We start from the raw sequence: 22,541 nt of genomic DNA on the forward strand, positions 1-22,541 counted from the left end.
TTAAGGTTCAGAGAGGTTGAATAATGTGCCCAGGGGCACACAGCTCCCCGCGTTCTCTCTTGAATATGCCCACAGGGTGGAGCGCTGCCTCTGTCCAACCCGGGACACAGGTTCTGCCTTGGCTGCAGCTGTAAGGCTCCCAGCCCCCACCAGGCTCGTCACCAGGCTGGGATCCCTCCACCCGCCGTGTCCCATTACTTCCCAACTCAGGGCACAGGAAATATTAAAGAAGCCGCAGGGCCACTCTGGGGCCTAAAGTCCTTGCAAGGAGGGATGGCAGGCCCCCAGACCTCCTGATCCCATGCCCATCTGCTGACCTCTCCCACCCACCGCAGGTGCATCAGCGTCCAGAGGCAGCGGCTGCCACGTCCTGGATCAGATGTCCACTTGCTGACTTGGTAAGATCAGCCTTCTGGCTTTTTTCTTAATGGAAGTAAAATAATTCCTGCTTCCCTCCACCTCCCTCCTTTCTTCTCATTTTCCCTCCCTAAGCTGGACAAGATCCCAGTCTTTCGGAAGTAAAAATAGCCACGTGTGCAGGGGGCACAGCAGCCGGGGACAGTTCAAGTTTCTTTCTTTTCTAGCCAGGCACTAAAAATAACCAGCTGAAGCTCTGAAAAGCGTGGCCCTCTGCACCTGGCCCAGAGCCTGGCCCAGGCAATGCCCCTGTCACATTTCTCCTCCCACAAGAAAGGCTCACACCAGGCTGAAGAGAGAAAGGCCCCCAAGCCTGTGTCCTCTGGCCTCCTCTGCAGAGCTGCTATCCATGTCTAAGGGCAGGATCTCTCCTGACATGGCCAAGTTTTTCATGGTCAGGACCCTTCCCCTCGCCTTACCCAGAAATCCCACCCTCCCAGTCCACCCCACCTCAAATCAGTGTCCCTGGTTTATGAATGATGTAAACAGGTGCACATTTGTGCAATGCTTCACAGTTTACAAAGCTATTTCCAAATCTCATTAACTCTGCATAACAATATTGAGGGGGGAGAATTATTATGTGGAATATTATTATTGTTATTATTCCCATGTGAAAACTGAGGCTCAGAAAAGAGGGGTAACTTGCTCAGGGTCACACAGCCAGGAAATTTTGGAGGGAGGATCTGAATCTTGACCTCCAAATCCTATCTCCTTTGCTTTGAACTTGAGGCCACCAGTCTGTGGGATCACTGGGATGCCCTGGAAAGCCCTGGAACAATACAGACTTTGACTACTTACTCCTTTGAGGTTCTGAGTCAGTAGGTGGCATGATGTCCAGGAATGGGTAATTTTTCAATGCTCCTCCAGTGGTTCTGATGACTTTCCAGATCTGGGAGCACTACACTAAACCTGTTTTAGTCAATACTTGATCTGACCAATATTCTTCCTTGGGGACTTAAGGGTTGACTCTGCCTACAAGTTCTACAAAATGACAGCTGACTCGTCTCTAACAGGGAAAACCACCGAGAAGGTGATGTGGGTATCCAGAAGCTGCAGGTCATGGGGGCATGCTGACGGGTGCCCCAGCAGAGCAGACGAGTACCCTAAGCACTCGTCTACACCCCTTGCACATGGGGGGGCTTCCTTTAGCTACCTGTCCTGCGGGGAGTTCTGGGTGACGGGTGAGCTCACCTTGCTGCCTAGGACAGGATGGCTATTTGGGGCTGCCTCTTACCCTGGTGCCAGATCATAATGGTGACAGCCTCACGCCTGACTCACTAAAAGTCAAGAGAGCCTCGTGAGTGGGTAAACCCACGTGCTACCTAATGTTCTGGGATTTGTGCCAATGGTCCCTGGTGGGTACCATGGCACTGAGCGAGGAGCCCCGGCCTCCTGTCTATTAAAGTATTCATCTCCTGCTGCTCTCTCCCCTGGACCCTTCTCACTCGGGCCATCATGGGCCCAAGGACATTTCAGCAAGCCTGGGGTGGTCCTGCATTCCGAGCCACCAAAAAGTCTCCAACACCGTACATGTGACAGGGCCAGGCTATTTAGACTCAGTCTCTCTTTCCTTCCTTTCCCTTTCTTTTTCCCTTTGAGGAAAAGCTACAGGCTTTGCTACTGGCCAAACCATCAATTTTGAGTTGGGATGGGCTTCTTACAAGGAATTCTCACATAACCAAGGAGACTAAATACCACCCAGCTCTGTTATTTACTAGCTGCGTGGCCTTGGACAAATTAAACTCAGTTGCACCGTATCAGCATGGCAAATAGCTGTTGGCTGTGCCGCTGCCTTCCGTTTCCTAGTCTGTGGCAGACATTGCTAATAGGTCACAGCCCTCTTGCCTACTGATCCCAACTGTGCCTAAGCCTTTGGATGACGTATCTAGGTGGCCACTCCCCCTACCACAGCTGTCAGTCTAATGGTAAAGGCAATTTACCATCCGGGAGACTGAATTGTTTCTCAGGTTCTTTCTACCTCTAAAACTCTGATTCTGTAATAACAGGTCTTAATCTGACTCCGGGAACCTCTGAGGTGGGCTTCAGGGGTCCTGCGAAGCTCCTAAAATCGTCTGCAAAATTTTATGTGCAAGTACTTGCGTATGTTTTATGGTAGAATTCCCACCAGATTTTCAGAAGAATTCATGAGCCCCTAAGTCAATAACCATTGGGTTAGAGGCTGTCACAGTAAACATCATGCAAACGAATGACTAAATAAGATAATTTCAGATTGGGAGAAGTTTAGTGAGGAAGTAAACAAAGGGGTATGATAGAAACGAAGTGGGAAGAGAGGCCCTTCTGAGATGACATTTAAGTTAGATCTGCAAATATGAGGGGACAGCGTTCCAGGCAGGAGGAACAGTTCAGAGCTCCTAGGGTAAGCAAGAGCCCATCATGCTTGAGGATCGAAAGTTAGCCAGTGAGGCTGGAGTAGAGTGGGCAGGAGTGAGGGGGCAGGAAAGGAAGGGGATCAGATGACACTGAAAAGGTAGGGAGGGGCTAGACCATGCAGGAAGGATCTTAAAGATCAGACTACAGTGCTTAGACTTTATTCTAAGTACAATGGAAAGTCTTTGAATGACGTGAAGCAAAGTGACAGAATCATATTAGTGCTTTAAAAAGATCCCTCTTGGGGCGCCTGGGTGGCGCAGTCGGTTGAGCGTCCGACTTCAGCCAGGTCACGATCTCGTGGTCCGTGAGTTCGAGCCCCGCGTCGGGCTCTGGGCTGATGGCTCAGAGCCTGGAGCCTGTTTCCGATTCTGTGTCTCCCTCTCTCTCTGCCCCTCCCCCGTTCATGCTCTGTCTCTCTCTGTCCCACAAATAAATAAACGTTGAAAAAAAAAATTAAAAAAAAAAAAAAAAGATCCCTCTGGCTGCTACGGGGATTGGATTCAACACGAAGTGGAATCGGAAGTCCAGTTAGGAAAGTGTTGCGATGGTCCAGGAAGAAGATGGCACTTCCCTGGATCAGGGTCATGGCCATGGAGATGAAGAAAAGGGGGAGGATCTCAAATACAGTTTGGACACTGACTCCAAAGGAGTCCAGGATGACTTCTAGGTTTTGCTTGAGCAAGGAGTAAATAGGGGTGCCGTTCCTGAGATGGGGAAGACTAGGGTTTTGGGGGAGGGGTGGGGCACAGCTAGATGTACCCTCTGGGTGTGTTGAGTCTGAGATGCCTCATAAGCACGCCAAGTGGGCATGCCAGCAGGGCAGTCAGGCACTAGCATCAGAATGCACGGCAGGAGGTGGAACTGCAGGTCTAAGACTGAGAGTCAATCTGTATCAAGTCTTGGACCTAGAAGGGATCGCCTGCAGGGTGCCGGTGAAGAAGACCTTGGTTCCAAGTCCCAAATAACACCAACATGTAAAAAGCAGGAAAGAGAAGCATTTGCAAAGAAGACTAGATAAACAGCACAGTGAGAGAGGTAAGGAGAAAACCAGGCAAACAGGAGGGCAGAGAAGCCAAGAGAAAAGGGCACAAAGGCTGGCCACGTGTTTGGAATATCGCCGAGAGGCTGAGTCAGGGAAGACGGGACAGGTTCAGCCACCCAGGGGGTATGGGGGCAGGCTCAGGGCTGTGGTCAGGGGTTCGGTGTGACCAGGGCAGACTGAGGGTAAAAAGCTCATCGTACTCAAAAATTGATCCCAGGGGCGCCTGGGTGGCTCAGTCGGTTAAGAGTCCGACTTCTGCCCAGATCTTGATCTCATGGTATGTGGGTTCAAGCCCCACATCAGGCTCTGTGCTGATAGCTCAGAGCTTGGAGCCTGCTTTGGGTTCTGGGTCTCTCTCTCTCTCTCTCTCTCTCTCTCAAAAATGAATAAATATTAAAAAGAAAATTAAAAAAAAATTGGTTCCAGCAGGGTCTGAGATCTAACAGGTAAGGCAGATGAGGAAAGCATCTTTAAGAAAGCAGGCCAGGAAAATAACTTTTTGAATAATGTAAAAGTGCAAACCACAAAGGAAAAAACAGATAAATTCAATTTATTAAAATTACTAACTTCTGGGGGCGCCTGGGTGGCTCAGTCAGTTAAGCGGCCGACTTCGGCTCAGGTCATGATCTCACGGTCCATGAGTTCGAGCCCCGCGTCGGGCTCTGTGCTGACAGCTCAGAGCCTGGAGCCTGTTTCAGATTCTGTGTCTCCCTCTCTCTCTGCCCCTCCCCTGCTCACGCTCTGTCTCTCTCTGTCTCAAAAATAAATAAACGTTAAAAAAAAAATTAAAAAAAACTTACTAACTTCTGATCATCAAAAGACTCCATCAAGAGAAGGAAGCCACAAGTGGGGAGCATTTTACAACACCAACAACTGAAAAGTGACTAATAAAATGACCAGAACATATACAGGTTTCTACAACCAATGAGAAAAAAATAAAGTAGAAAAACAGGGAAAAGACTCAGACAAGCATCTCACAGGAAAGGAATCCCAAGTGGCTAGACCACATATGGAATATGCTTATCTGACAGTGAAGAGAATACATACCAAAGCGATAAGAAAATACTAGTTTACACACACTAAGTAAGTGTTGGCGAGGATGGGGCAGCTGGGTGGCTCAGCTGGTTGAGCATCCTGCTCTTGATTTTGGCTCAGGTCATGATCTCCACGGTTCGTGAGATTGAGCCTCGCCTCAGGCTCTGCGTTGAAAGCACAGAACCTGCTTGGGATTCTCTCTCTCCTCTCTCTGCCCCTCACCCTGCTCTCTCTCTCTCTGTCAAAAATATTAAAAAAAAAAAAAATGTTGGTGAGGATATGGGACAACCAGGACATCCGAGCACCAGTAGTGAGTCAGTATAACGAAATAAAGAACAACTTCCTATCATCTCATAAAGCTGAAGACGCACATACCTGTGGCCCTTCTACCCCCTGCCTGAAACCCCTTATGCATGTGCACTGGGACTCAAGGCAGCACTGTTCCCTCAGCACTAGAAAGGAAAAACAGACTCTCCCAAACTCATCCAGTGATACTCTAGTTCAGGAGTTTGCAAACTAAGGGCTGTGGGCTAAACCCAGTCCTTTGTCTGTTCATCAGAACACAGCCCTGTTCCTACATTTCTATATTGTCTGTGGCTGCTTTCCCACAGTGGTGCGAGTTACATAGCTGCAACAGAGACGTTCGGCTCCCAGAGCCTAAAATATTTATTTTCTGGTGGACTCCTGCTATAAAGAAATGGAAATGAATGGATTATAGCACTGTGCAACAAGAGCATTCACCTCAGAAAAATAATTTAAGTAGGTTCCATGCCCAACATGGAACCCGACACGGGGCCTGAACTCACGACCCTGAGATCAAGACCTGAGCTGAGATCGAGTCGGATGCTTAACCAACTGAGCCACTCAGATGCCCCTCATTTCAGCAATAAATATACACAGTATAATTTCATTTAAAACAACAACCCCCCCCCAAGATATTAATAGAGATATAAACACATGCTAAAACTATTAGGGGCACCTGGGTGGCTCAGTGGTTAAGCGTCCAGCTCTTGACTTCAGCTCAGGTCATGCTCTGCCCCACATCTGGCTCAGCGCTGACATCGCAGAGCCTGCTTGGGATTCGCTCTTTCTCTCCTTCTCTCTATGTCCCTCCCCCCCCCACCACTTGCTCTCTCAAGATAAATAAACTTAAAAAAAAAAAAACAGTACTACATTAAAAAAAAAAGCTATTTGAAAAAAGCAAAGGCAAAATAATGTGAAACCAGAGTAAGTTACCTCTGAGGATAAAGTTACCTCTGAGGGCACAAACAGAACCTGAAAAGGATAGTTTCTTTTTTCCTTACATTGGATGGAAGGTACCAGTATTCTTTATACTTTACGTATATTTTTGGCATGTAACAGTGTCTGCCCACTTAAATACATTTTTTCATTTTTCCATACCAGTAGAGTTTTAGCTGGACAAATGGCATCCCAGCTAAAGACTACAATTCCCAGACTTCCTTGTACAGGTGTCGCCATATGACCAGATTCCACCAATGGGCTGTGAATGGGAGGAACAGGTTCCGTTTCTGGGTCTCATCTTTCCAATGATCTGGCTAGGCTACACTTCCTCTTGGCTGCCTGAAAAGATGCTGATAACTGGGTCCACCTTCTATAAGAATGGCCAAGCTGCCAACCAGTCCCAGATCACCTTTGACCTGTGGACTGTTACATGAGAGATGAGAGAGGAGTACACTTCCATCCCGCTTAAGCTTCTGCTTTTTGTTTGTTTTGAGAGGGGAAGAGAATCTTTTTTTTTTTTTTTAAAGAAGCTTAGCCTTATCCTAACTAATATACTCTAAATATTTTTGTGAATCTACTCGATGTTTGCTTTTTTAAAAAAAACATTTATTTTTAAGACAGAGAGAGACAGAGTGCGAGCAGGGGAGGGGCAGAGAGAGAGGATGACACAGAATCGGAAGCAGGTTCCAGGCTCTGAGCCGTCAGCACAGAGCCTGACATGGGGCTCGTGAACCGTGACATCATGACCTGAGCCCAAGTCAGACGCCTAACCGGCTGAGCCATCCGGGTGCCCCGATGTTTACTTTTTAAGGAAAAAAAAAAAATTTTTTTTAAGCAGGTGGGGTAAAGAAGTGGATGTAATAAGTGGGGAAATTTTGTTGAAAAGGGGAGCAACGGAAAAGTAGCAGTGAAGGGTCAATATATAGTTGTGGATTTTTTAAAATTTTATTTTATTTTTATAAAGGGAGAACAAAAGTAGGTTTGGTGTGTGCGATGAAAATGATCCAGTAGTGAGGAAGCGACTGATGATGCTGGAAGCAGAAATGATACTCCAGGACTGAAGTCCCTGATAAAGAAGGAGAAAGAGTCAGAGCACAGGTCAGGAGACTGGCTTTTGACAGGAGCAGAGATCGCTCTCACAGGGGTGAAGACCGAAAACAACAAGTAGATTTGTGGATCCAGCAGCAGGTGGATAAGAAACTCCCCCACTTGCTTGTTTCTACTTTTTCAAGAAAATGGAAAGCAAGGTCATCAGCCAAGGATTGGGAAGAGAGGCTATGGGAGATTCAAAACTCCCTTCTGGATCACAGAAGAAAATCAATTATATCACATGATGCAGAATATCCATCTCCAATCCTACTTTGTGGTACCACTCCAAGGGCCTTCCCTGAAGAGTAGAGAGCATGATGAAAATGGCTATGATTATGATTCCCATTTTACAGAGGAGAAAAGCAGGCTTACAGAGGTTTAAGTAAGGCACCCAAGGAGCTGATTAGCAGTGACACTGGGGACTCACCGGGTCTGTATGACCACTGAACCAATTATTCAACGCTCTGGCACACCCAAAGTCCTGAATGAACAGTAGTAAGATTTGGCACAGACATGATCATCCTCTATGACTTCATTCAGTCAACATTTCCCCAGCCAGAGGTCATCGGGTCATCGTGCCTGAGTGGCCTAGACGCTTCAAGGCCACACGGGAAGATCTCGTGAACTGTCAGACGTGTGCGTGCGTATGCATCTGTGTGCACGCGTATGAGACGGAAAGCGGTCCGAGGGAGATACAGATACATATCGGCATTCTTGGGCTCTAGTTCAAACTATTCTCCGAAGTGCTGGAGAGTTGGTTTGTCTCAGAGCACTAATGCATTTTGGAAAAGAGAAAGAATTTTTAAAGGCAAGCCATCTCTCATCCTCTTTCTTCATTCACAGGGCCAGAAAAGTGGTATTTCTGGCAGGGGCTAGAGGCAGAATACTCTATAAATACAAAGCCATTAAATCCCATGCAGCGGGAACCTGATCGGAGCCTCCTTTTAATTTCCTGACATGAGCTGGCCACTAACCCAATTACCCAGAATCCCCGGAGGAGCCCTCCGCCCTCCCAACAAGCACAAAGAGAGTGAGAGCATATTGCATGGATGTCGGCCCAGCTTTCACTGAAATCAAATATCTTTTAGAAAACACTTGGGGAAAAGGCAGGCAAGGGCTGAGGGGAGGAGGAAGTGGAGCGGGACAGGGAGGCTGCCGGCCCGAGGCAGGTGAAGTGAGGTGAGGAGAAGGTGAAGTTCGCAGGACAGGCCTTCCAGGGAGAGCTGCTGAAAGCCCAGAGCCGTGCTGAAGCGTGTGGGCTTCCTGTGAAAGGCAGCAAATGGTTTTCCAGGTTCTTCGGCTCAGAGGCTGGCAGGCCAAACCCCAGCCAGGCGGGGAAGCCCAACTATCGGGGGAGAGCCGCTCCACTGCTGTCCAGAGGGGACCTCTCATCCTGACTTTACACCCCAGACAGGGGGGGCCAGCCCCAGACGGAGGTCACCCCTGAGATGCCCACCAGCGAATCCAGGAGGAAGATCAGGGCGGCCAGTATGTCTCACCTCACGCGAGACCGCCTTTGAACCAACTACTCTAATAACACGCCCAGAAAGGTGACGGCTTAAAGCAATCCCACGGTGGACTTCACCAAGGAGTCATTCCACGTGGTCCCCCCGCCCCACTTGACCTGCAGGTGTCAACACCCCTGCTCCCCAGGTGAAGACATGGAGGCCCAGGAGCGTGACCCAGAGAGAGAACGCACACGGCAGGATTCCCTCAGAGCCAGGAGCGAGGGCGCGGGCCCCAACCCTCAACCCAGTGTGGATTTTGTGTCTGATTTCTTATGAAGAGAAAAGTCACTTTTTTTCTCTGAAAAAGCAGACTTTCACACACTGGATTTGCTTAAAGTGAGACAGACCTGGGTACTGCCTACGTGGAACAGTCGATGATGATGATTCCAGAACCGACGGCGGCCCCAAGGCAGGGGGGAGGCTGAGTCACAAGAAGTCCCATCACCAGAGTTTCCCCTCTCTCCCCCACCCCCACAGGTGCTGGCCCCCAAATTACGAAGCAGTGTCTAAGGTGTTTTACTTGCGAAAAGAAAAACTGTAAAAGACAGGGGCGCCTAGGTGGCTCAGCGGGTTAAGCATCTGACTTTGGCTCAGGTCACGGTATCACGGTCTGTGGGTTCGAGCCCCGTGGCAGGCTCTGTGCTGACAGCCTGCTTTGGATTCCGTCTCCCTTTCTCTCTGGCCCTCCCGCCCCCCCCACCGCACACACGCTCTCTAGAGCTGCTGGACAGAAGATAGGAAACAGCTTAAGATGTGCAGGTGAGGTAGGGAGGAGGGGGAGCGGACATTCGCATCCCTTCTCCAGCCTCCTGCCACCCCCACACTTCTGCACAAGACCCGAGACCCGGGACCCCGGCCCCTGGTTCCTCCAAGCGAGGCCCACCCCAGATCCTTCAGGAGGAGTGGCTCCCAGGGAGGCTGCAGCCTGCCTCTCAGAGTCGGGCCAGAGTCTGGGGGAAAGCAGAGGGAGGGCAGGGAGCCTGTGCCCGCCCCAGGGGCCCAGGCTCCTGCTCACGAGGTGGTGGGGGGGACAACCAAACAAAAGCAGGAGCCGGGGCAGCTGCCAAGAGCCCCCACCTGGCAGGGGCCCAGGCTCCTCAATGAGGCACGCTCCTCCTCAGGGGGCTGGTCCCCGTGGAGCTTCTGATGGCAGGATCCCGCCAAGGCTCTGCACTGCAGGGGACAGAAACTAAATGGAGGCACTCGGCTTTGTCCGCTCCGGGAGCCTTTGTGTCATCCTGTCCCCTCTGGATTTAGAACTGCCAGCACTGGGGCGGCGTGGCGGAGGGGAGGGTTCTGCAGACGGCCCCTCCTCCTCCAGGCAGAGCTCTGGAAAGGGCCTCTCCAGGCTGGGCCCAAGGGTGTCAGATGCCCCTTGCTGCCACCCTAGAGAGAAACCATGCAGGGGTTTCAAGTGGTGGTCCCTCCCTTTTTCCTCATCTCTCCTTCCCCTTCCCACGCTCTTCAGCTCACAATCCCAGGGTGAGGGTGGGGTGGCCTGGGGTTGGGGCAGACATGGCACAGAGCATGGGGAAACTCCAGGCTCTGGGCCCAGCTCCCCACACAACGGCAGAGACTGAGGGTGGGAAAGACCTTGAGCCCCAAGCCCTACAGGACTCAATTCTGTCATCGTTAAAATTCAGGAGCATACTAATAGCACGGCAGCTCCCCTCTGCTCCAAGTTCCCCAGATGCTGTGAAGTAAGTAATGAGAGTCCACAAACTACAACCAGAAAAGGCCAATGCACAGCTGGCCCCCGGCCTGACCCAGTGCCCTCACGCCCAACTTCCAGAACAAGGCGGTAGCCCCCGTCCCCAGGATTTATGAGCTAGCTTCTCTAAGACTTAGAAACCCTTAGGCTGGCTTCCAGCAGCCCTCGGAGGAGGAAGTCTAGAGGCCAGCACTGAAGCATACTGCTGAGGACCTCTGTGCCTCAGTTTCCTCATCTGTGAACCCCAGGATGCTCTGGAGGAGCAGAAAGAGCCTGGTGTAGCAATCAGGGGACCCTGGTCAGTCACTAACTCGGGTCACACCCTACACAAGGGTATGACTCAAATCGTGTAGAATCAAAATGAACTCACAATCTTTCAGGAGGTCTAACACAACCCACTTTTAGTCTAGAAAGAAGACTGTTCTTACTTGACCACCTCTCCCCCCCCAACGAAGCAGCTGGCATGTTTCTAAATAACTGAGTGGCTTCACCATCTCAAAGGTGTTAAATGAAGAGGCTAACGAGAAATGTGGTTTAAAGGGCAACATGCTATGTAGACACCGGGGTAGTTGAGGAACTGCTTCAGGAGCATGTTTAGAGGTGGGCACGCTGGGCCAGCTGGGGTGGTGCACGCGACGGAGACCAGAGGTCTCTTATTTCCCCAACACGGCAAGGTCCAAGTTGTCCTACTGACAAAGCATCAATTAAATTAGCGCCTTCTTCCCCAGGGATGCAAGGAGAGGAGGATGAGAGGAGCGCTGGGCTTCCAGAAGCTCCCTCTCAGGGAGGGACTACATTCGAGACCAGCCCATTCCTTTTCACTCCCAGCCCCTCCCCCATCACACAATCTTCAACACGCACCTCTTTTCCTGCCTCCTCCCCCTTCTGGAAAGGTTCCAGGGCCCAGAACCATAAAAGGGGATGTGTAAGAACTTCCACCAGCTCCCTCGAAAGTTGCAGAAGGGGAGAAACACACACATACACACACACACACGCACACACACATGTCCCCCAAGATGGACCTGGGCAAGGGTCATCAATCTGAGATCAAGAAGGAAGGGGATGAAGGGGAGCCCAGAGAAGTGTTGCCCAAAAAATGAGAAGCCTACCCTCCCAGGGTGGACCAGGGGCCTCGCCCCAAAAGGAGGGCCTTCCCCAGAGGGCCAAGCCAGCTTTCTAGGGCCCAAGTGGGGTCAGGATTTTCCAGAGGATCCTTAATGCGGAACTTCCGATGCCTGCCCCGTGTCCCCCTCAGCAGTGGAGCTGTGAGGCGGCCGTAAACCCGTGTGCAGGGTGCGTGTGAGAGAGGAAAGGGGGGCGTCCCAGGGAGCAGGGGCCCCACCTGGGATGCGTGCAGAGACTTTCCGGTCTGTGCCGCCCGGGGGGCAGGGACACAGGGGTCCGAGACGCCCAGTGAGAAGGGACCCCGGGCCTCGGTCAGAGCACGGCGTGGCCGTGCGGGCCTCTTACCTTCCTTCAGCATCCCCACTTTGAGGCATTTCATGAAGCGGCAGGCCTGGCAGGACTTGCGCCTCCGTTTCGTGATCTCACACTCATTGGTGGCCGGGCAGCTGTACTCGATGTTTCCTGTAACCAGACACAGACAGGCTTGCCACGTGCCCTCCCGGAGCCCCGCCCACCAGCCAAAGGCCAGATGGAGATGGACCAGCGGGACCTCCGACTGCCCCTTATCCCGAGGTTTCCGTAGGGCAGTGGCTCCCACGGTGGGTGCTCGGAGGTCCCCACCATGATGTTCCCGACCCTCTTAAATGCTTAGATCCCAGACCCGGAGGGCGGGGTGGGCCAGGCAGCCACAGCTTTGAAGAAGGGGAGCCCATGGCTTTGAAGGCCCCACTGAGCTGGCATTTTACCCCAGGCACAGAACACCTCCTTGCGCTGACCAGAATGTCAGTGCAGGCCACCAGCCCCTATGCCCTCCAGTCGGGGGCCCCAAAGCACGGGCAAAGCCTCCTGGAAGCTCTGCCCCCCTCGCCCCCGGGCCCAGGGCCTGTGTTCCGTGTCCCTCTCTGCACACCCGGGCCACCGCTTGCTGACCTTGAGAGAAATCACTTTCCTCTGAGTCTCAGTCTCCTCGTCTGCAAAGCGGTGTGTAGGATCTCCCACGTGAAAGCAGGAGCAAGGGCATTAAAAATGCTAAAGCACTGGGGCGCCTGGCTGGTTCAGCTGCCAGAGCACGGGACCCCTGATCTCAGGGTGGTTGGGTTCAGGCCCCTTGTTGGGCACAGAGCTCACTTTACAAAAAAAAAAAAAAGTAAAGCACTACTCAACGTAGCCGATTACATAACCACGGCCCTACTACAGAGGGAATTGGTGACCGTTTTCTGGTCTCGCCCCTTGAATGCATTCTAATAATGGCTGCCATGAACCTGACCCATGCTCCCAGGAGGCTGTCAGCCCCTCGAAGGCAAACGCTTGTGCTGTTCACCACTCAGTCTCCCAGATACACCGAGATCAGCCCCTGCCATGCAGAAGCCATGCAAGAAAAACTTGTGGAATGAGTCACCGACAGAATCCTCATGGCAATCACGCGAGGTCGGTATTGACACTGCCCCCCATTTTACAGGAAAGGCTGTGGCTGCCTTTCTAACACAGGGCATAGCGTCTCTCCCACGTCCTCTTACCTGCCTATAATTACTTAACAAATAGGCGTTGTGTAGCTATAAATGTGAAGAGAAAGGCAATGGGAAGGAAAGGGAGGTCCAGTGGAGTAGAGGAGAGAAAGGCAATTGGAAGGTAAAATGCAGCAGTGACCCAGTGCTGTTCTGTTTTTATCTGGTCTTCTCAGCCCCTGTCCCAACTCTGGGAGGCCTGCCAGAGCCTGCGGTTTTCAGAGAACAGACTCTGGACTAGTGCAAACTCCCCTTGCCCACCCCCATCAGATGCCCACCTGAGGGAGCAGGGAGAAGGCTGCCCTCCTAACCCTCTCGTCAGGCCCAGGGACACTCCTCCGAAGCAGGGGTGCTTGTGGGCCCACCTCGCCTGGCAAGGACACTGCTCGGCATGGAGCACCCTCTGAAAGGTCACTCCTGGCCTGAGACAGAGCTTGAAAGGTTAGTTCCAGACCTGCCTGGCCTCCGAATCCCCCCTCTCCCCCCAGCCCCATCCACATTAGCAGTTCCAACAGCTGCCTTTACTGCGCACCTGCTCCTGTGCATGATCCACACGGGTGGTCACTCCTCACAAGGCCCCTCGGAGGTGGGCCCACCAGTGCCCCATTTCACAGGCCCAGCAACGAGACTAGGGGGTGCTGAAATGAATTACTGAAGGCCACACAGAGCCCCTGTGCCACCCCTGCACTCCACAAGAAGCTTGGGGAAACCAGACAGGCCCCTCCCTGTCGCCACCCCGGCAGCTGAGGTGGTCTGGAGAAGTCGGGAGGGTGCTGTCTTCCAGAATCCCTGTGCCTCAGCCTCCCCCTGTGGCCTATGGAAAATACTGACCGTTGGATTTTCTGAGAGCCAGCAGGAACCAAGCTGTGCCCCTGACAAAGGGCTCTGAAGTCATAAAATTGTAGCGCCCCCGATTACAAGGTGAGGGCTCACAAGAGCTTGCTGAGTATTCTCAGCCTCATTTAGTACTGGGGAGGAGACATGACTTGCCTGGGGCACCACAGATCTCCATCTCTCTACTTACCTCTCTCTGAATTCCAGCCGCCATCACCTTATCACCTTTCTCCCTCCCATTTCTTGCAGGGCGGGGAGGAGGGTCTAAAAGTCCCCCTCGGTGCAGCAGGGTGGGAGAGGGCAGGAAGGGGAAGGGATAAGGATTCTGTGAGCCCCTCCCCTCTTATCCAGCCCTAACCATTTCTTAGGTCACTCTGGCTTGTGTGGCTTCTTGGCAAATAATTTCAGTATTTCCAGAAGCACAGTAAACAGGAGAAAAACACAAATATGAATTAATTCATCTAAGTCTATCTTGGCTTAGGAGGCTCTGTAGAGTTTGGTCCCTGCCACCATCCCACCCCCACCCCTCTCTCTCCAGCCTCAATATCCCTCCCCCCACCCCCTGCACTGTCCCGCATAATCATCAGTTCCTGGAACTCAGTGATAACACAGGCTTCCAGGCCTTTGTTCCAGCTGCTTAGAACAGCCCCAGTAAGCTCCCTCCACCACCTCACCTGGCCCGTCTACACCTCCAGGTCCCATGGATACAGGTGCTACTCCTCACCGTCACCTGACTCCTAGACCAGCTCCTCTGGAGTCCAGGCGCTCGGCACACACAGGAGGCGCTCGGTACACGCCGAGAGCCAACACTAACAGGTGCTTCCCATGAAGCAGCTATTGGTGTGCTTTTCACATACTGCACCTTTAATTTTCCCAACAACTCTGGGAGGTAAACATCTTTTCCTCCACCTTATAGATGAGAGCAGAGTCCAGGATGAGTCAGAGCAAGGACTTGAACCCAGATGGTCTGGCTCCAGTCCTGCTCGGAACCACTGTGCAGTGAGCTCACAGGGCCCGTGGCGGCCCTGCGTTCACCTGGCAAGGCAACTCACACAGCCTCGGGACGCCACTTGCATGCTGCTAGCCGTTCACCTTCACTGGTCTCGGCTGCACAGCCAACCTGTCATCCCTTGAAGGAGGACCGATCCCGGGTTTGGAGGTGCTGTCGCTCCAGCGGGGGGTCAAGAAATGCCTGCGATTTGGCACTGGTGCTCTCCCAGGACAAGAGGGTTGAGCATTAACAACAAGGATAGAACGGTGTTCCTGACCCTGCGCGTGCACGTGCGCGTGCAAGAGAGAGAGTTCTGATTTTATTTATTTATTTTTGTTCCTTTCAATTTGTTTTATGGCCCTAGCGGCTGGCCGCCAGAAAGCCAGGCTGCTGGCCTTGCCTTGTAATTTCTGTAAGTGCCTCCTTGATAAAGTGATGAGATTAATTCATCAGAATTTCTGTGGTCTCTGGAGGGCAGTCTAGGAGAGCTCAGGGGCCAGGGAGGGGCATCTGTGGAACACACACACACACACACTCACCACCAGCTGAAGCATGGCAGGTTTGGAGGTGGGCCCTCATAGGACAAGGACCTAGCCAATGACTAGCATCAACTCAGAGTTCTAACACAGGAGTGTGCCCAGGACAGGCACAGGCAGACACTACTTCAGGTCACCTAACCTCTCTGGGCCCACTTCCTCATCTGTAAAATGGGCATATAGCACATGCCCGTCTTACAAAGTTGCGTGATACAGGGACAGAAAGCACGCACAGGGCTCAGCAGAGTCAATGTGTGGGCAAGCAAGGACTCAAGGCTGCGGTGCTTATTTGTACACGCAGGCAGTGCTGCCAGGGTAAATTCAGCAGAAGACTCCGGGTAAGTCTTTGACGTGAGGCCAGCCACCCATTCTGACATTTAAGAACACTAAGACTGGCGACCTCCGAGTTGGTGCGTCCGCACTTGTGGTACGGAAGGGAGGAAGGAATGCTCAGAGCCTGACCTGGACTTCTGCGTGACCTCTGGCCTCGAGGCAGAGGGGAAATCCCCACCATCAGCTCCTTTGATCCTGTGCCCCAGGAAGGAAACCCCAAGGGCGTCACCATCAGCTGTCTCTGAACAGCTGCAGGGAGTGGGGCTCAGGGGCTCAGGGCTGGGGCCGCAGAGCTTAGACAGGGGGCTCCTGGGGGACGCATGTCTCAGAGGCCGCTGGCTAACATCGGAGCCCGAATGCCCGCCATTTTAGGTCACTGCCGTGGAAGGGCTGGGCCAGTAGTCACTTGGCTCCACTTCCCTATCTATCTCACTTCTGGGGGACACAGGCCATCTCCTTCTGTGGGGCCCACTGTCCTCAACTGTCCACCCTTCCCTCTTCCTTACCTCCTAGCTCCATGATCTCATTCGTGCCACTGGCCTGGGCTATCACGTACTTGGTAAGGATGAGCAGCAAGAGGCAGGGCCTGTGCTCACACCCTTTCATCCATCTGCCTGCTGGATATTTCCACCTGCAAGTCCCTACGGTTCCTCACACCTCCTCAGCTGAACCCATCCTTACCCAGCCGACTCCTCTCATTGTGCTCCTTGTCTCAGCAAAGCAATCACTAAACCGCCCCTACCCCCATCCCCACCTAGATCAGAAACTGAGGCGCATCCTGGATTCTTCCCTCTCCTTTATTCCTTTAAGGTCCTTCTCATCCTACTTCATTCACATTTTGTCCCTCCTTCCCCTATGGCCACAGCTCATCAGTCCCCACACTCACCTCCAGGCACTAGCCTCCTCTGTCTCTAGTTCCCTTTCCAGTCTGACCCCCACACTGCCCCTGGAGGGACGTTAATAATCTTTCTGTGCAAAACTCCATCATGGCACACCCCCTGTCTGCACACACATCCCACAGCCCGATAAATGGCAGCATGGGGCGGGAACTGCCACAGGAGAACGGACAAAGTAAAACCCAGAATAGCCAAAGATGACAAGCCATCGCTTCTCCGCCTTTGGGCTAAGATCAAGTGTAGTATCTAGATGACAAGCCATTTGTACTGCAGAGCCTCAGAAAGCCTCAGGCACCGAAGGCTCGAGATACGGCAGAAGATGTGGTGGGCTTTGGGGCCACAAACTGGGGAATTTGCTGGGAGGACTTGGCTACCATTCCACGCGGCCATCTAGGAGTCCTCCACAACCCACCCAAGAGAAGCCAGCTTCATCTCTGGAGGCTGTGAGCAAGTTAAGTTCTGGACTCAAGGACCCACTCTACTTCAGGCAGAAGGAAAGCTGAAGCTAAAACTAGGATGCCTGAACAGTGGGACCACCCAGCCCACCCCAAGCCCGCTCCCTGAATCCTAGCAGTCTGCACACTCCACACCCCACCCCAAGATAGGAATTTGTAGGGTTCTTCTCTGGGAGAATGCACAGCATCAGAAAGAAGTCCAGCAGATGAAGATCAACAGAAGGAATGCTCCTTCTACCCTCTTTCTCCCTATTTGCATTTAAGACAGACAGCCGAGGATTACAAATACATTTTTAAACCTCACAAAGCAATAATCAACATACTATCAACTTGAGAAGAAAAAAAAAAAACAACACACTGCATTCATGAAACAAGAACAGCATGCAATAAAAAGTTTAAAATGTATAAAATGGAGCTCCTAGAAATGAAAAATATGAAAGTCACAAAAGATTCAGAAGAGCTGAGGAGCTGCTACTCCAGAACAGAACAAAAAAATCCAAGAAATGGACGAGAGACTAGAAAAGATGTAAGAATTAGACAACGGATCCTAGAAGCTCCGCATCAACCATCACAAGTTTTTAAAAGAGAAAAAGGTGGGACAGGAGGTCGTCATGAAGGCAGAAACTGAAGAAGGGAGGGAGGGGGTGGAGGGTGGAAATTTCTAAGACCTGCAGAATATGAGTTTACAGACAAAAAGTCCTGCTGAAAGCCCAGCAGAATAAGTGAATAAAGATCTGGATAAAATTACAGAGGTGAAGAACAAATGAGTAGCTGCCAGGGGTCAGGGAGAGGAGAGCGGGGGCGGTGGTCATGGTATAAAAGGGTAAAACCAAAGCTCTTCTGTATCTTGACTGTGGGATGGTCACAGGAGTCCATGAAGTGATACAACTGCATAAACTACACACACACACACTCAGTGTGTACAACCGGTAAAATCTGAATAAGGTGGGCAGATTCCATCAATGGCAATTGCTGATTGTGATACTGTACTGTAGTTACGCAAGATGTTACCTTCAGGGCAAACTGGGTGAAAGGTATTCGGGATCTCTCTGCATCATTTCTTAAAACTGGGTGTGACTCTTCAATGATCTCAAAACAAAAACATGAAAAAATAAATAATAAAAAGACCTACAACACACAACAGAGGCTTGCGTCGTAAAATTTCAACCAGAGAGGGCAAAGAAAGAAAAGAGTCTAAAATTTTTCCGGGAGAGTAACAAAAAACAAGTCAAATACAGAGGATCGAGAATAAGACCAGCCACCATATCTGAAACCATAAGGGGAAAAAGTCCGAAACACACACACACACACACACACACACACACACACACACACACACCCCTGTGCGCATCGCCACTTTTTTTCGCTTTGGCACTCATCATGTGACTTCATTTATTTATCTGCTTTGTTCACTGAAGTTTCCCCAGCACCCAGAACCGTGTGCGGAAGTATGAGGTCTCTATATACAGTCTCTAAATGACTCCAACTTCTTGACGACAGCACCAGAAACTAAGAAAAGGAGCAACACTGTCATGGGGGAGGGCGGGGGTGGTGGGGTGGAATCACTTAAAGCCAGAATTTTATACCAAGCCAAGATAGAAATCTCGGGGGTGAGGTGAAGGAATGAGTAAGGATATTTCCCTGCTTCCAAGGCATCAACAATTTTACCTCCCCTGCGCCTTTCCAGCACGTGCTCCCCACAAAATGGAGGAAGCAAAAAGAGGAAGAGGCAGAACCCAGAAAACAGGGGATCCAACCCAGGAGAAGAGTCAAGGACAAGTGGAGAAAGGACTAGCAGGAAGCAAAGACATTTAACCAAAAATTGTGAGGTAACCGTATTCTGACAATGGGAAGATTGGAAATGTGTGTGGTTGGATGGGTTGTATAATTGGAACAAATTCTTCATTGTCCATAACAGGAAGTCAAGAAATAATGCCCAAATTGCCAACTCAGTAAACATGGCTGTAAAATCACATTAGCAACTAAGAAGATAAACGCTAGAAGAAAGTTTTTCTTAAAGGGCTAACTTTGGATCATGAAGGGAGGAAAGAGAATATATGTGAAGGGCCAAGGACTGTCACTTTTCATTAGGAGACTTACTTACATTTCCATCATACTTTTTTAAACTGCGTGCACACATTGCTTTGATAAAAAGCTAAAAGTTACCTTAAGAATTAAGTTTAAGAAATTGTCCAACAGCTCCTTATCACATAAAGAATGAAATCTAACCTCCAGGGCAAAGCCTACCAGGCTCGTTATGATCTGGCCAACTCTGACCTGTCTGTCCTCATTTTCCTCAACCTGGGCCCTAAGGTGGTAGGTTCCACTAATACCTTTGGGGCCTCCGATCCCTTGCCTACCTCCCTCCACCTGAAACCCTTCCTGGTAAATTCTCCCACAACCTTGAACCTCAGCTCATGATACCCTCTTCCCTTCTGCCCTGGGTAGGTTCACAAGCTCCTTCCTGTTTGCCCCCATAGGTCACACCCGCCACCTTCCACTTGAAGCAGCCAGCTGGGTGTTGCAGAATCAGGATTTTGTGTGTTGTCCTCCTTCTGAGCTACGTGCTTCCTGGGGATAGAGGTTACTGGGTCTCTCTCACTTTTGTATCTCAAGTACAAAGCAAATAAATTGATGGGGTGCCCAGGTGGCTCAGGTGGTTGAGCATCCAACTCTTGATTTCGGCTCACGTTGTGATCTTCTGGTTTGTGGGTTCAAGCCCTGCGTCAGGCTCCTTGCTGATGCAAAGCCTGCTTGGGATCCTCTCTCTCCTTCTCTCTCTCTCTCTCTGCCCCTCCAGTGCACGAGTGTGCTCTCTCTCTCTCTCTCTCTCCCAAAATGAATAAAGAAACTTAAAAAAAAAAAAAAAAGCAAATAAATTGAAAGCAAAACCTCCACTTAGAGAATCCTAGAACTCAGCAGTGATCCGTCAGTTGTCAAATCCAACAGCCTGTTCCAGGCCCCCTATCCTGGTCCTTCCCAATGCAGAGAACACCTAGCTCTTAAGATTTCATCTCCCTTCCCTCTGCAGGGACTCTTACAAGGTCTCGGATCAGTTCTCTATTCACCACATTGACGCCAAGGTGCTTCTGGTGGTAAGAGTGCATCATTATTCTATGTAGCATCAAGAAAGGAAGCAATTCTGCCAATCAAACTACAACTGTGCTTCCTTGCCACTAGCATTTCCGTGTGTGTTCGCATGAAAAGATCTCTTTGAGATATACTTAGAGATATGATCGTACAGCATCCTTGTGCATACACGGAAGAGAAAATAGAAGAAAAACAAATCAAAGGTGTCACTAAAACTTCTCCAAGTGCAATTCTCCTGAAAGATTCTTGATCAAAGTCATTGTTTTTGTGTTTTCCCACAGAATCGTCCTCTCTGCCAATAAGGGAGCCAACCATGCTGTGCTTCTGAAGAATGTCCATTATCATCTCGGGGGTTACCTCCCAGGTCACTGGCCCCTTTCTGCAAGTTCTGATGTGCATGTGAGGGCAGGGTCAACCACATGGAGTAACCAGCACATAGCCCAATTCAGAGAGGTTGGGGCGGGGGGGGGGGGGCAGTGCATGTTGAAACCGACGCAAGATGGTACTTCTCAGTCTCCTTCCAAGGCTCTTACTTCCTTTCCCTTCACTAGGTCCTTCCTCTTGCCCCCACCCCCACCCCCACCCCTGGCCCCTCTCCTTCAGAAAAGCTTTCTCTAGAAAAAACTCCCCTGGAGGGCATGTTGCATCAGATGGCTTTGCCCCACCCCCCACAGTCTCAGATTAGCAACCTGGGTGGGGCTGGAAATTTGCATTTCCAACAGGCTCCCAGGTGCTTCTCCTCTGGGGACCACACTTTGAGAACCACTGCTCTAGAGGATCTCATTAGATCCCCAAACCCCACTCAGCTAACACTCTGGAGCCCTAGGCCCAGAGTTCCAACTCTCCAGAGTAAAACCTGTGAACTGATCAAACTCAACATGTCCCAAACTTTGTCCATTGTCCCAACCCCTTGCTCCCGGCCTATCCTTCTCCCACTAGGAATATTCTTCTTTCTTGGTTTCCTTGCCGTCAAATAACCTCGCCAGCCCCCTAGCAGCCTAAATTTGAAACCTAAGGGGCAGTCTCAATCCAGCCACTGTTCATTTTATACTGAATCCACTTCCAGAAGTTTCTCAAGTCCAACCTCTCCTTTTAACCCTTCTGCCACTGCTGGCTTGGATGCCTCCAAATGGATGGGCTATGAGAATCCGCTTCCTAACCGGACTGCCTGCCCCTAGACTCTCCCACGTCCAGACCATCTTCCCCGAATTACCTTGCCAGAATTAACTTGCTAAAATGAGATCTCATTAATTCTCTGCTCAAAAACCTTCACTGGCTTCCTGTTGCCAAGCACAAGCAGCAAAAACAATTATTATGTATTTAAGAGTTATATGCCAGGCACTAAACTAAAAACTTCACGTGCATGACTCATTTGATGTCTGCAATCTGCAATGACGTTCCAGCACCAGAACTGCTTATCAGCCCCATTACTCCCATTTCATTGACTGGGAAATTAAAGCCCAGAGAAACTATGTAACTTTACCAAGATGACCAAGAAAGAAATTGTCAAATTGGGATTCTAAGACCGGTCACACACCCTCGAATCTTGGTGTTACTCCATACTCTTCCTTCACAAAGCCTCCGAAGCCTGTGCCATCCAGCCTCCCGCTGCTTTCCCCACCAGCCCGTCCTCTGCCACCGAGCCCCCCCCCCCCGCCCCACCCCTTAGCAGAGCACATCTGCTCCTCCGGGCCCCCGACTCCTGTTCTTTCTGCCAGGCATGCTCACCTTTCCCTCCTGTTTGCATGGAATTCCTAGGAGATGCCCTCCACCCACCCACCCACCCCCAGGCTCTGTCTCACCTGACTTGCACTCTGGCTGTGATGTGGTCTTTCTCTCATTTCCCCCATTGCCCTGCAGACAGCAAACTGTTTGCAGGTTTCATTGACTCTTTTCGTACAGATGAGGAAACTGAGACCAGACGACACAAGTCCCTGCCCAAGGTCAGCCGGCTGGTCAGTAGCCGGGCTGGAATAGCGACCTGGTCCCGACCCCCACTCACTCCTAGCTCTGTCTCTGCAGCCCCCTTGCCTCGTGTCCCGTGGGATCCCCGGCCTCATTCTCCAGGACAAAAGGCCTGGAGGTGGTCCAAGGCAGGATAACCCATCAATCATCTCCCTGCCCCTTCCTTGGGGAGTTTCCTTCCAAGTCTGTATCTGGGCCCCTGGTGAACAAACAGAAGCAGCGCCTGCCAGGCCTTCTTTCTTACTTGCTCTCATCTGAAGTCACACACCCAGGAGCTGCTCCAGGGGCCTCCTGGTGACCTGCTAAGTTGGCCTCATGCCCTGGGGGCGTAGGGAGGGCTACAGGGTGGCTTTACCCTCCCCTCGGCAATGTGCAT

The 22,541-nt window shown here is 51.1% G+C and overlaps 1 protein-coding gene across 3 annotated transcripts in view; it reads right to left on the reverse strand.

The window, feature by feature from the left end:
* ESRRB (estrogen related receptor beta) overlaps positions 1-22,541 on the reverse strand; it is a 109,199-nt gene that overhangs the window by 24,419 nt on the left and 62,239 nt on the right. For 2 of the 3 annotated variants that reach the window (XM_047079903.1, XM_047079905.1), the window contains one exon: positions 11,906-12,022. The exons of the other annotated variant lie outside the window; for it this stretch is intronic. In XM_047079903.1, the coding sequence (XP_046935859.1) occupies positions 11,906-12,022 (117 nt within the window). The remainder of the gene's footprint in view (positions 1-11,905; positions 12,023-22,541) is intronic. 3 annotated transcript variants of the gene reach the window in all.

The sequence above is a fragment of the Lynx rufus genome, unplaced genomic scaffold, assembly GCF_022079265.1.
Source record: "Lynx rufus isolate CCGP_SWC_20201006 ecotype Redwood Valley unplaced genomic scaffold, mLynRuf1.p SCAF_17, whole genome shotgun sequence".
Lineage (NCBI taxonomy): Eukaryota > Metazoa > Chordata > Mammalia > Carnivora > Felidae > Lynx > Lynx rufus.